Source organism: Carettochelys insculpta, chromosome 1 (genome assembly GCF_033958435.1).
Source record: "Carettochelys insculpta isolate YL-2023 chromosome 1, ASM3395843v1, whole genome shotgun sequence".
Classification (NCBI taxonomy): domain Eukaryota; kingdom Metazoa; phylum Chordata; order Testudines; family Carettochelyidae; genus Carettochelys; species Carettochelys insculpta.
This window is the reverse complement of record NC_134137.1, coordinates 145716041-145728892: the sequence shown is the minus strand read 5'-3', so window position 1 is coordinate 145728892 and position 12852 is coordinate 145716041. Positions and strand designations below refer to the sequence as shown.

Sequence of the window (12852 nt, the reverse complement as noted above, 5' to 3'; positions counted from 1 at the left end):
TAGAAAAGGCTTTCCCAAAAAGAAGTAGAGATTCTTCTCCTTTTGGATTTCCTTCTGTCCTTGAAGGCGTACGGTGCCACCCTCAACTCTCTCAAAGGCCCTTTGCAGCTATTAGCACCTTCCACCCCAGCACGGAAGGACGTTCTTTATTCGCATGTCTGTTCTTTGCTTTAGCAAGGGCCTCGTCAAAACCTTCCCACCCTTGCGAACTTTCGTGCACATATCCCTCCGTTCCCAGTGGGATCTTCACCTAGATCTGTTGACATTAATAAAACAGCCCTTTGATCCAATGTCTTTCATGTTCTGTTTCCTTCCTTTCCATGAAAGTCACCTTCCTTGTGGCTGTCACTTTGGTGCAAAGGTTAGATGAACTCGGGGCTGTGATGGCAGACCCTTCTTTCACCACTTTACATCAGGATGAAGTCTGCTTGTCCCTGCATCCCAAGTTTCTGACAGAGGTCGTATCTCACTTTCATCTGATCCAAATAATCTGACCTGGTTTCTTTGCAAAGCCTCAGACCTCTGAAGCGGAATAATTAGTGTGAATCACTTGATTATTACCTGTTCGGTTCATTCCCTCTGGAGCACCTGGTAGTGGCTACTATCAGAAGACAGAATGCTGGGCTTGATGGCTCTCTGGGCTGACCCACTATGATCATCATTATGTTCTTGTGATGACTTCAATCTCTCGACATCTGTCTGGCCTTGGCCTTCTAGCTGCAGAAAATAGGAAACCAGGAAACAATCAGGAAATCTTACAAACTGTTTATTGCAATACCCAAGAGGATTATGTGGCAGGCAGTCTCTACAAAGAAAGTCTCTAGGTGGATTTTACACACTATCATTTGTCGGGATTTCTTCCACCCCCTGGTGTGAGGGCCCATTCCATGAGACCCCAGGCTTTGACCTCAGCCCCTCTCCGCAACATGTGGTCTCCATCTATATTTCACTCCCTGCTCTCCTTCCCCTCTGCTGCAGATCTCTTCAGTTCATAGTGGAGAAGGAACTGAAGACATGATGAGGTTGGACCACCCCAACCTTTATCACTTCAGACAAAACCAGGAGGTAAGTCCAGGAGGCATCCATGGACTAACAGATGCTACTACCTTAAAAATTTCCAGATCCACATTCATTGCATGTGTAAACCCTCAGTGGAATATACATAGGGAACATGTGGCTCAAAGAACCTTAATTTACAGGTAGATAACATCCTCATTCCCCAACTTAAGTATAGGAATGTCCAAACTGCCAAATTGAAAGTAAATGCTGCAGTGTAGTAAACATCCACTTATTAATGGAATTATTTTAGGGGAAACAGATCTGGAAGTTTTAACTTTGAGAGTATTCAGGAGTTTGCTGTTTGTTTATAGCATAGCAGATAGAACATTGTTTAAGATATTTTTCAACTCCTATTTTAAATATTTTTTTACGAAATCATTGGAAGCAGAAAAGTAAATTTCCACCACTAAAGTGCTCTTCATTTTCTATTTGTTCATACTCTGGGTTAGTATAGGTTTTTCTGGCATGTAAACATTTTGTTTTAATTGTGAAAAACAATCCTTTAAGAACTGATTTGGAAAGCAAGAGCATATGTAAATAATTACATGGGTTTGTTAACAGCTACTGTAGAAGGAATTTTTTAGAAAAGTGAAAATTTGGACCTTTCCAAACTTGACAGTTTCCATTTAAGTAAGTTTTTATCAGGGAGTCTATCAAGAAGAGGTAAATATAACAAAGATCATTCAAGGTAAGACATTATATGGCTTTTACATATAAATAAAATTATGTGTTCACATCATTTGCTTTCCCTTGCCATCCATGCTGTTTCTTGTGTTACCTTGCCATAGCTAAGTGGATGTATAACCTTTTTTCCCATATCTTACGTAATTAGACCCTGATCCAGCAAACATTTACACATGTGCATAGTCTCACTGGCTTCAGTGATAAAACTCACATGCTTCATGTTTAGCATAAGTGTTTCAGAATCAGGCCTTCGATTGCTTACAATACATTTAACACTTCCATCTCTCTGGAAATGGGAAGGTACAAATTGTCAGTGACAGAAAATACAGCCAAACTCTTGCCCATGTCTCTCGGGCTTTTTTTATTCCTCTTCTGAAATTGATATATTGCTTAATCTTCTGCTACTTGTCTAATTCTGTTTCCCACTTTCACCCCCCCACCCCCACAGGTTTGTCAGGGTACGTCTACTCTTTCTGGGAGATCGATATCATCAAGGTCTATCATCTGGGGTTTGATTATATGCGCCTAGTAGGGACATGCGAAACTGAACTATCAGGGATTGACAGTCAACCACTATACTCCTTATTATTGCCAGGACTAAGAGAGGTCGTTAGGAGAGTTTCTCAGGTTGACCTCCCTTAGTGAGGACAGACAGATAAGTCAGTCCTAGATAAGTCAATTCCAGTTACATTATTATTGTAGCTGGAATTGTGTGTCCAGGATCAACTTTCAAGTCTAGTGTAGACCTGCCCTGCGAATTGAGGGAGGGATGGGGGAAAGGAGGGAGGAATATTTGGTGTACATTGATGTTGCAGGCTTCATGTACACCAGATCCCATAATTCCTTAGGACTCTACAATTAAAAAAATAAAACTTGGCAACATCTGCAATGTTTCTTTCTAGAATGATGAAGCCACAATCCTGGTGAGCTCTGCCTAAGTTGTGCTGAGATAACACTACCAAGCCAACTAGTAGCCCTGTTTGCTGGGTGTGAGTTAATTTCAAGTTTGAATTTAGCTCAGGGAAGTGTTTCTAGATGTAGCTGAATTAATTTTAGATCAACACTCAGTAGTTGCTTCCATAGAAAGAGAGGGAGTGTGAATAAAACATAAGAGCAACTCCTTTTAGTGTATCTGTTTTGAGTTTTGGAGTTTTGGGCTTCTAAAGTTGCACTGAAAGAATCCAACTTGAAATGTTACTTACTAAGCCTGTATCACTTTGGTAGACCAGGTCCCCTGAAATAAACCCAGAATCTAGGAGAGATACATTTGCATGTTAACCTGGAATTTCAGATGGTCTAAAGCGTGTTGTATATATTCTTTGTTTTCCTAATTCAATTTGTACTTTGTCACTTATCTGGAAAGATGATCATTGTTTCTGATGCTTACTAGTCAGTTGAAGCCAAGGTCCTCTCTTTGGATTTGGTTCTGTGAGGTGTTTGATATTTTCAACAAACTCAGCACTTCACAAGAACATAAGAACAGCTACACAGGGTCAGACCAAAAGTCTATCTAGCCCAGTAATCTGTCTTCCAACAGTGGCCAATGCCAGGTGTTCCAAAGGGAATGATCCGAACAAGCAATCGTCAAGTGATCCATCATGCGTCATCCATTACCAGCTTCTGGCAAACAGAGGCTAGGGATACCGTCCCTGCCCATCATCTATGAATTCATCTACAGTAAGCCCTCAATATAGCAGACCCTGCTTTACTGGCCATCAGTAATAATGGACATCTGCTATCCTTCCTGCAAAGAAAATAGGCTTGCCGCAGCCCAGGGAATCCCTGGCCACAGCTGGGAGAGCCGGTGCTGCCAGGTCTCTCCCCTTCCCACAGCTCAGGTCGAAGCCTGAGGAGCCCCTGTGCCCTGCTCTGAGCATGGGTGGCTCAGAGCCAGGAAAAGCCCCGATGCGCAGCACAGTGTATGGGCAGCTCAGAGCCAGAGAAGCTGCCACTCTCAGAGTAAACCTTCAGATATATCGGACTTCCTGTTTTAATGGACACCCCTTTCCCCCATTAGTCCATTATATCGAGGATTTACTGTAGTTCTTTTTTGAACCCTGATATATTATTGGCCTTCTCAGCATCCTCACAAGTCTGAGCTGATATGGAATCCTGTTTATTTATAGGGAAGCTAAATATGTCAAGAAAAGAAGACTAATCTCAGGTGGGGAATAACTTAGAGGAAGAGATGAGCTTCTACCTTTTGTAAAACTGCCTAAAACTAAAGGCCTACCCCATCAACTAAAGATGGCAGGAGCCACAAACCCTGCACCCAAATGAGTATTAAGGGCAAAAAATAAGAAAATAGGGCAAAGTAAAGGTCAAATGGGCAAAACAAGGAAATTAAGAGCAGAAGCGTCAAGCAAAGGACTCTAGACAGCAAAAGATGAGCTTCTAAAGGACAAAGATCTAGTTTTCAGGTAAATGTAACTGATAATAAAAATTAGGAAAGAAAAATTCAAAAAATAGGGTATGGAGACAGAATTGTATACAGGCTCACCTAATGGCTTTTTATGAGGCTTCAGAGACCTGCCCTATGTACTTAGGGTAACCCAACGCCCTAAGTTTATAAGAACAGTACCAATATTCTGGTCTTTGTTTTATGCAGTCACCTGTTACCCTTCACTACCTGTCCCTGTTTTTCACACTTCCTATTAGGTTGCTGTAGTGTACATCTAATCCCTGATTTTCTAAATCACTCTCAAAATCTCTTATTCAAAATCATTTTGAGGTAGGGATTTTTTGCCTGGTACCCAGCCCATTGGGTAACTGATACCTGTTGGGATCCACAGGTGCTACTGCAGCACAAATAATAAATCACAGCACTGAAAACCTTCATAAAATTGGGGTAACAGTGTTCCCAAAATGTTTGTAAAATTGATGTTTATCTAACAGCCTGGTCTGTACTTTTTCATCTTTTCCCCCAAATAAAATGGCAAGATACATTGTTGTGCCAGACAGATAAAATGGTGCTAAAAGCTTTAAAACTATCATGTGTGTTTCTGCGTAGGTTATATTTTTCTTTTCAGAATGAAATCCTTCTCATACCATGAGAGAGATCAGCTTGACATACTTCTTTGTTTCTCTGAGTGGAAGGGGTGGGGGGGGATTGTGACGTGTTGCCTAATACCAAACAGATCTGTCACCTTCAAAATTCACTTCACTACAGGCAAAATGGTCAAGGTAACATAAGGAATCTATTCAATGTGTTTTTGTTTTGTCCCCCCCCCAGTGTTGAGCTGTACAGATTTTTGTTTTTGTTTTGAATTGCAACATCCATTGAAGTTTACTGGCCTCTGCTGGTCATTTTGTGGCAACAATTTTAATCCCCTGATTTTGTGGAAAAGTCTCCCTATTGCTTGTAAAGTATTTTCATTTCAGCAGCTGTAATCACTTCCTTCCTTTGTGTTGTCAAAAGACAGCTGTATCTAATGGACTCAGAACTCTGTTCATTAACAATTATTTTTGTATTAAATTCTGTCAGAAGCCTTGAGATGCTGCAGTCAGAAGGCTCGTACTCTGTAGGAGGGAGACATTCTTCCACGGACTCCAACAAAGCCTCAAGTGGAGATGTCTCCCCTTATGACAACAACTCACCGGTACTGTCTGAACGGTCGCTGATGGCAATGCAAGATGATGTTGCCCTAAGTTCAGATAAGCTGTGCAAGGTACCTGAACAGTACATGTTGGGTAGCCACATGCAATCTAAATCAAGAGAGAATTCACCTGGATCATGGGTTGGGAAAGGTAATGCTTATTTTTCTCACTGGATGCCGTCTGTCTCATGTTGCTTCTTGGGAAATGTTGCGTTTTGTTGTATGTTTATTGTTTCCTCTTAAAACCTATTTATCCAACCGTGTGATTCCCCCTGCAGTACTTGATCCATGATTTTAACAAAATGGACCCATATCGCATTCTGTGGAGCCCTCCCCATCACATACTGGAGGATTCACTATTTGCTGGCCGTGAAGCATTACACTAACCCTCTGTTTTTAGATATGTGACACCATGGTGCCTGCACACTAGAAGAGGGTGAGAGGGATAGCTCAGTGCTTTGAGCCCTGGCCTGCTAAGCCCAGGGCTGTGAGTTTAATCCTTGTGGGAGACCTGGGGCAATTAGATTTTTTTAAGGGGTAGGGGGAGATGGTGCTTGGCCCTGCCAAGAGGACAGGGGACTGGACTCAATGACCTCCCAAGGTCCCTTCTCTGAGATGTGTATCTCCAGAATGGTGAAGAGTGATGTGCTTCAGATTAATGTAATGGAGCAATAGACTATTTTTGTAAAGAACAGCTGGCACCTTCCCTTCCATCCTGGGTCATAAGGCTCTGCTCACATCAGTGAGCTCTGCTGGCTGCCTCACACCATTAGGCTACATTTGTACAATTATAATGTGGCATTTTCCCAAACTCTTGGAAGCTGAAGTTGCCATTTAGGAAAGTTAAACCCACCACACATCTCTCCTGAGTCTTCCCATGCTAGCAGAACAATGTGGGGGAACCTCGCACTGCCACTGTCCTTCCCATCTCCCAAGAGGTGTTCCCCACATGTGGAGAAATGCTGTCACAGGGCATTACTGCTTGTTTCTGTAATAAGCTGGCACCCTCAGCTCATTGCACCCTTTCAAGTTATAAACTCCATTTGATTGATTATTTCCGTGAAGGACTACCATTCAGGCTGCAATTGTGGCAGGCTACCAGCACTCAAAAACCTCTTGATATAAAAATTGCAGACTGCTTGATGGGTAAATTGAAGAAATGTAGCGATAGGTGGCCTGATTTTCAAAGGGCCTTAGAAGCCTAAAAATGCATCTAGGTGGCCAGATGGATTTTCAGACTCACCTAAACAGGGTAAGTGCCTAGCTCCCAATGAAATCAATGGGAGGTCGATGTCTCTACCTCATTTAGGCACTTTAAAAAAATCCCAGTACGTTACAGGGCTGCCCTGATCATGTCTCCAATAAGGCTTAAAAAGGGAAATTATATGCTAATTTGTCATATCAGATGTGTTCTAGAGATTTGTGTGTACAGTGTGGTCTTAACACTCACAAGAGTTCTATATTAAGAACCCTCGTGAACGTTAAAGTTCGTGAATATAGCAGCTGCTCCCCACCTGGAGCCCGGGTGCCAGTGCTCCTGCCTGGGGCCCTAGGGAAGCAGCGGCTGCTGGTGCTCCCTGCCCTGGAGTCCTGGGGAAGCGGCTGCTCATGAATAATTGAATAAGTTCGTGAATGTTGAGACTCTACTGTACAATAATGGTAATCCATTATGAAGAATTTCTTGTCAAACTAATTCGCAAAAAGTCACAGAATGATCATGGTCAGATTCAATCTCCTGCTATTATATAGCATCAGTACCTTGATATGGCAAGATATTACAGCATAACTACTTGACATCATCATCTCTTGATGTATCACCACATTGTACACTTTATATACCCATTGCTAATTACTACAGTAAACCTTTGATTTAGTGGTCTAATGGGCAGGAGGGGTGTCTGTTAAATCAGAGGGTTTACTATTACCCATCCCCACCAGGCCCCACCAGCCCCTCCACTACCATCCCCAAAATGCCCGGTACTTACCACCATGGGACAAGCCACCAAAGTCCACTGCTGCTGCTGCTGGGGGCCTCATTGCATGCGACAGCAAGGTTCCCACCACATGTGGCAGCAAAGGCCACACCATGGCAGAACGCCCTACTGCACGTGGCAGCAAAAGGTACACCACTGCTGGGGGTCCCACTGCAGCTGGGGGCCCCTCAGTGCATGACAGCAAGGCTCCTGCCATGGCTGGCAGCCCTACCACACGCAGCAGAAAAAGCCACATGGTGACTGGCCGCCCTGCCACACATGGCAGCAAGAACTGCCGCCACTGCCACTTGGAAGAGCCAATGCTGCCTCTGGAGCTGCCACACACTCGGCCCACCAGCAGTGGGGCACATACGCATGCCATCTGCCCACGTAAGTGCACCACCCCGGTGGGAGGAGCATATGGCGACTCTGGGAGAGGAGGCGGCAGCTCTGGCTCTGCAGCGGTATGTCAATTGGGAGGGTGGGGGTGAGGCAGGTGGGTATTCAGGATTTTATGGGCCCCAGTTAAGCAGACTTAGGGAACAACAAGGTCCATTTTTCCTGAGGTCTGCTATATCCGGGTCGGTAAAGCCAAATACTGCATTTGTATTTCTGTCTCTCCAAGGCAGTACCCCCTCTTCTGCCTTTTTCCCAATATCACAACATGTTCTTGCAAATTTCCTTTCCCGTTTGTTGGTCTCCCCAGTTCCTGGCTGCTGAGAGGGCTTTGTCACGCTTTTCATTTCGGAAGCACGCAAGTTAACTTTTTTTTCTGGTTAAATTTTGATTTTCTTATGCAGGTTTTTTTTTTCCCATTGCGTTCAGGGGGTCCATAAACTTAAGGAAGGCTCCAGTCCTACAATGAGCTCCAGGCAAGCTCCTGGGTGTTTTCCATATGCAAGATTTGAGCTTAAATGATTACAAACAAGATTTGTCTCTTTGTCCCTGGTGTACAGGAAATCCAGCAATCACTATGGTTGCCCAGCTCTTTTATCTTTTGTGCTGGATAAAGTTTTACCTTTAGCTTATTTATTGTTCCATTCATGCATTTCCATTCTGTGCATATAAGGAATCATTTCATCTTCTGATACTTCTGTAGATGTTCCAGAAGATCATTTCAATATCTGGGGCACCTGGCATTCAACACTGAAAAGTGGCTCCAAACATCCAGGCATGACAGGTATGACATTTCTTTAATATGTTCTAGGCCCCAGTCTACAAAGGTTTAAGTATGTTCATACATGCTCTTGGTACATAGAATGAAACAGATGCATGCACAAGAGCAAAGGTCTTCATTTCCACTCCTACATGTTGGTGCATAGGCCATTGACAACCATTCGCCAGCATCCCATATCTTGGGTCATCTTTTCCAGTTCTGCCCAGGTGTATCCTGTCTTTTTAGTGTCTGCCTTCATTTCTTTGCATTGAAATGCTTCATTCTAATACAGGCTGAACCTCCCTCGTCCAGCACCCTTGTGACCTGATTAGTGCCGGACAAGAGAATTTGCCCGAACAAGGGAGGGCGATATTGTTTAGCAGCATTACCAACACTTCCATGGCTTACTGGGCTCTTTGAAGACATTTAGGGGTAAATTATAGTTAAATAACAGCACAAAACACTGACAGCCAGGACTGGTGGCTGTAAACAAACTTTATGGGATCACAGGAAACTTGGGCACGCCCATGCTAAGTGGTCATCTTGCTAATTAAAATCATGGAATGGATGTTGCCAGATGAGAGAGTTACAGATTAGAGAGAGTCAGACTCTACTATCTTTGGTGTCAAGTATCAGAGGGGCAGCCGTGTTAGTCTGGATCTGTAACAGCAACGAAGGGTCCTGTGGCACCTTATAGACTAACAGAAAAGTTTTGAGCATGAGCTTTCGTGAGCACAGACTTACTTAATCAGATGCTGGTCTTGGAAATCATACCTGGCCCTGCAGATTTCCAAGACCAGCATCTGATGAAGTGAGTCTGTGCTCACGAAAGCTCATGCTCAAAACTTTTCTGTTAGTCTATAAGGTGCCACAGGACCCTTCGTTGCTGTTACTATCTTTGGGTTTTGTTTGTGCTAAGGGTTAAACACAGGCCTTAGAAGCAGAGGGCCTGAATTCGAATACTGACTCCTCTAATTCCTTCTGTACAATGGGCAAATCATTTAACTTCCTGTCCTCAGTTTTTCTTTCATCTGCTTACTTCACAGGAGAATTGTATAGTTAATGCCTTTGAAGCACTTTGAAGTTGTATAGCATTATGTGAGTGCAAAGTGTGAAAGCCACCAGCTTTATTGTATCAGAGATACAATTTAAATAATACAGATCTAACACTGGTCTTGCCACTATAATGCAACATGTCAGTGCTAACTTGTAAATGTCACTGTGTCATATTGATGTTCTCTGTCTTATTCTGTTTCTCAGCTTCATATGGAAACATTTATGAAAGCAGCTCATTACAACCAGCCCGGTGCTCTCTATCCCAAGGGAACCTATCACTGAATTGGCCTCGGTGGCAGGGTGGTTCCACAGAATTGGACATTGGAAAGCAAGTAATCCGAAGGAGTCAGACTACTGCTGCCATTCCTGAATGTAGACCGCATCCCCCAGTGTCTCGTGTGTGCAGCACTCCACAAATCGAAGGTGGCAGGAGGAATTCAGACCAGTCCAGTTCAAGGTCTGAGCGGCATTTGACTTTAAGTAGCACAGAGGACCTTACAGAGCATGACTCAAATGTGGGGTGCTTGCCAAGAACAGCTAAACCTTCACACCTGAGGCAAGAAGATATAAGTAGAAAAGAGAGGCCCCCTCCCCCTTACCCTGGCCCCAAAAAACAGACTTCTGCATTGTCCCAGCGATCAGTTGTCTCCTCGCCAGTGCATTCTTTGTGGAGACTTCAAAGACCAGAAAAAAGTTTGGGGATCACAGCAACAGAAGGACCAACAACTGAATCAACTGACCAATCCACTTCCAGTCAGCAGTGGCAGGCTACACAGAACAAAATGGGTAACAGCTATTCCACTCCAGCCAAGAATCAGAACAATAAAAATGCATCAGAGCCGGACTGGGATGATTGGCAAAAAGAGCGGTGGCAAATCTGGGAGCTTTTGTCAGCTGACAACCCAGATGCCCTTCCTGAAACCCTTGTATGATCAGTCCGTTACAGAAACCTGCCACCCCAGCCTGTGCTTCTTTTGAATAGGAAAGGAATAGTGACATTGGAAACCTTAATGTTATATACCAAGTAAATTTCATATAATTTCTTAAAAATCTTGTTCACTTTAAATCTTCAGTAGCACTGTCAAGCAGTCCATTTACAAATGCCGTATGTTTCTGTTTCCTTGCAAGCTTTTAGGAGAGAAAAATGAGATGAAAATTTCAGTCTTAACAACTGTGTATTCATAAACTGTGTGCAAGATAAAACTATTGCTTTGGTGTTGCTAAGATGTATTTATATGTCTGCCGATCTGATGATTGTATAGCCTGGGTTATGTATGATAATCATATATTATGTGTATGGATACAGATGACAATCAAGTAGTCAGTCAGGACTGCTTTTAAAAAAACTCACTGAACTTTACTTATGCTACCAATCATATACAGTGGAATTCTATAGAAAGTGCACAAGCTGGTTTCTGTGCTTTTAAACAACTTGGTAATGAGGGGAAATGTCATTCTGTTCACTGCCTGTAAAAACACTAAAATAGAATGAAACATGAAAAGCCATATATTTTATAAGGGTTGTAGCACGCTAGGGAGAAGTTATTTACCAAGTATTTTTCTTATAAATATGTTTGTAAACAAAATTAAAATTTGATACAATGTTATAAAAGAATATTTTTTTTAGATTCTGTTAGGAAGCAGTTCAGCTAATCAAGCAAGAGAAGGGTTGTGCCTAAAACCAAACTAACAGACTGTGTGCAAAAATTCACCCTCCCATTTTAGATCAACTACAGTCTTATATATACAGTATATAATATATAATATATATTTATAATGTATGATTTTTATATATTATTGTAAAGCAATCAACTGGAAACCAAATTTTTTAAAAGATCTATGTTTGGCATGTAACAGAAAGAGATATGGCTTTTCCTTTTAAACAACAAAGAACAAGGCAATCAAAATGATGAGAATTTATCCCTATTTTTGTAAAGGATTCACCCACAGTGTTTTAGACATGAATATGACATTTGGAGAAGTTCACCGCTTTTTGCATCAATATTGTGCCAAAATTTGGGGAAATATTTTTTTTCCTTCAATAGCTTTATGTTACATTGTTAAATTGTGCTGTTACACAAGTTCTGGTTTTATTAAACTGCAAAAGTGTTTATGACCAACAGGTGGCAATGTACTCCAGTATTTTAAGAGGTTTTTTTTTTCACATAAGGGAAAATGTAGCCTATAAAAATTTTATAAACCATGCTAGCCTTAATTTTAATGAAGTTGGAAGACTTATTCAGTGATGCTGTCTTGAAGTTCTATCTTGTGCCATAATGATGGAATAAAAAGCTAAGCAAAGGTAGTGCAATTGTTTTGCTCTTTTGTTGTAGTCCTGATTATAAATAAAATCCCAGAAATGTCAGTGATTTTTATGATCATTATTGGGTTTAAACTTTTTACAAATAACTAATTGACATAGGAGCATTTTCAAACGTGATGTGGGCTTGTAGGAACCAAGCCCTGTTGATTTTCAATTCGCCTAAGGGTACGCCTGCAGCTGCAGGTTGGGCTGTGGAGCTGTTCCATTGCCATGTAGACTTATAGGCTGAGACTGGAGTCCAAGCTCTGGAATCCTGAAAGGTGGGAACATCTTAGAACTTGGGCTCCATCCCAAGCCCAGAAGTTCACACAGTAGTGAATATAGCCTGACAACCCATCCCCTGTGAGCCTGAGTTGGCTAGAACAGGCAGCAATGTGTTTTTCTTTGCTGTCTTGACATATCTTTAGGCTCCTTAGACATATAACTCTGGCTTACCCCAAGCCAGGTCTACACTAGGCCAAAGAGTTGATCTTAAATATGCAAGTCCAGCTACAACAATTGTGTAGCTGGAGTTGACATTTCACAGATCAATTTTTCTGGCCGTCCACACAGCGGGAGGACGATGGGATAGTTTCAAGAAACTCTCCCCTCAATCTTCCTAACTCCTCTTGACAATGAGGAGTACCCGGGCTGACTATAGAGCCCTGCTGGTTTGATTTAGTGCATCAACACTACATGTGCTCAGTTGAGCCCCGAAAGATCGACTTTGAATGAATCAATCCTCCAGTAAGTGTCCATGTTCCCTCAGTGTAGGTAAACAGAGTAATGTAAGGTTTTAGCTGGTTCAAGGACATCTGTATTAGAGGTTCATATGATTATATCAAGATTAATTTAAAATAATTAAAACAGTGCAATTTTTCTAATGTTGATCAGGTCTAAGTATGGTTTTAAACTACTAACTTCAGATATCTAGGTTTGAATATTTGGGTCATTAATATAAAGGGTACCAGTCAATTCACTGGCAAAACATCCTATTGTCTGCACAAGGGTCTTGAATTTGGGCTT

The 12852-nt window shown here is 42.2% G+C and overlaps 1 protein-coding gene across 3 annotated transcripts in view; it reads left to right on the top strand.

Annotated features, from left to right (window-relative positions):
• ARHGAP6 (Rho GTPase activating protein 6) overlaps window positions 1-11875 on the top strand; it is a 479646-nt gene extending 467771 nt beyond the window's left edge. For all 3 annotated transcript variants that reach the window (XM_074992808.1, XM_074992819.1, XM_074992830.1), the window contains exons 11-13: window positions 5228-5490; window positions 8412-8492; window positions 9729-11875. In XM_074992808.1, the coding sequence (XP_074848909.1) occupies window positions 5228-5490; window positions 8412-8492; window positions 9729-10456 (1072 nt within the window). In that variant the 3' untranslated portion in view covers window positions 10457-11875. The remainder of the gene's footprint in view (window positions 1-5227; window positions 5491-8411; window positions 8493-9728) is intronic.
• The last annotated feature ends 977 nt before the right edge of the window (window positions 11876-12852 follow it).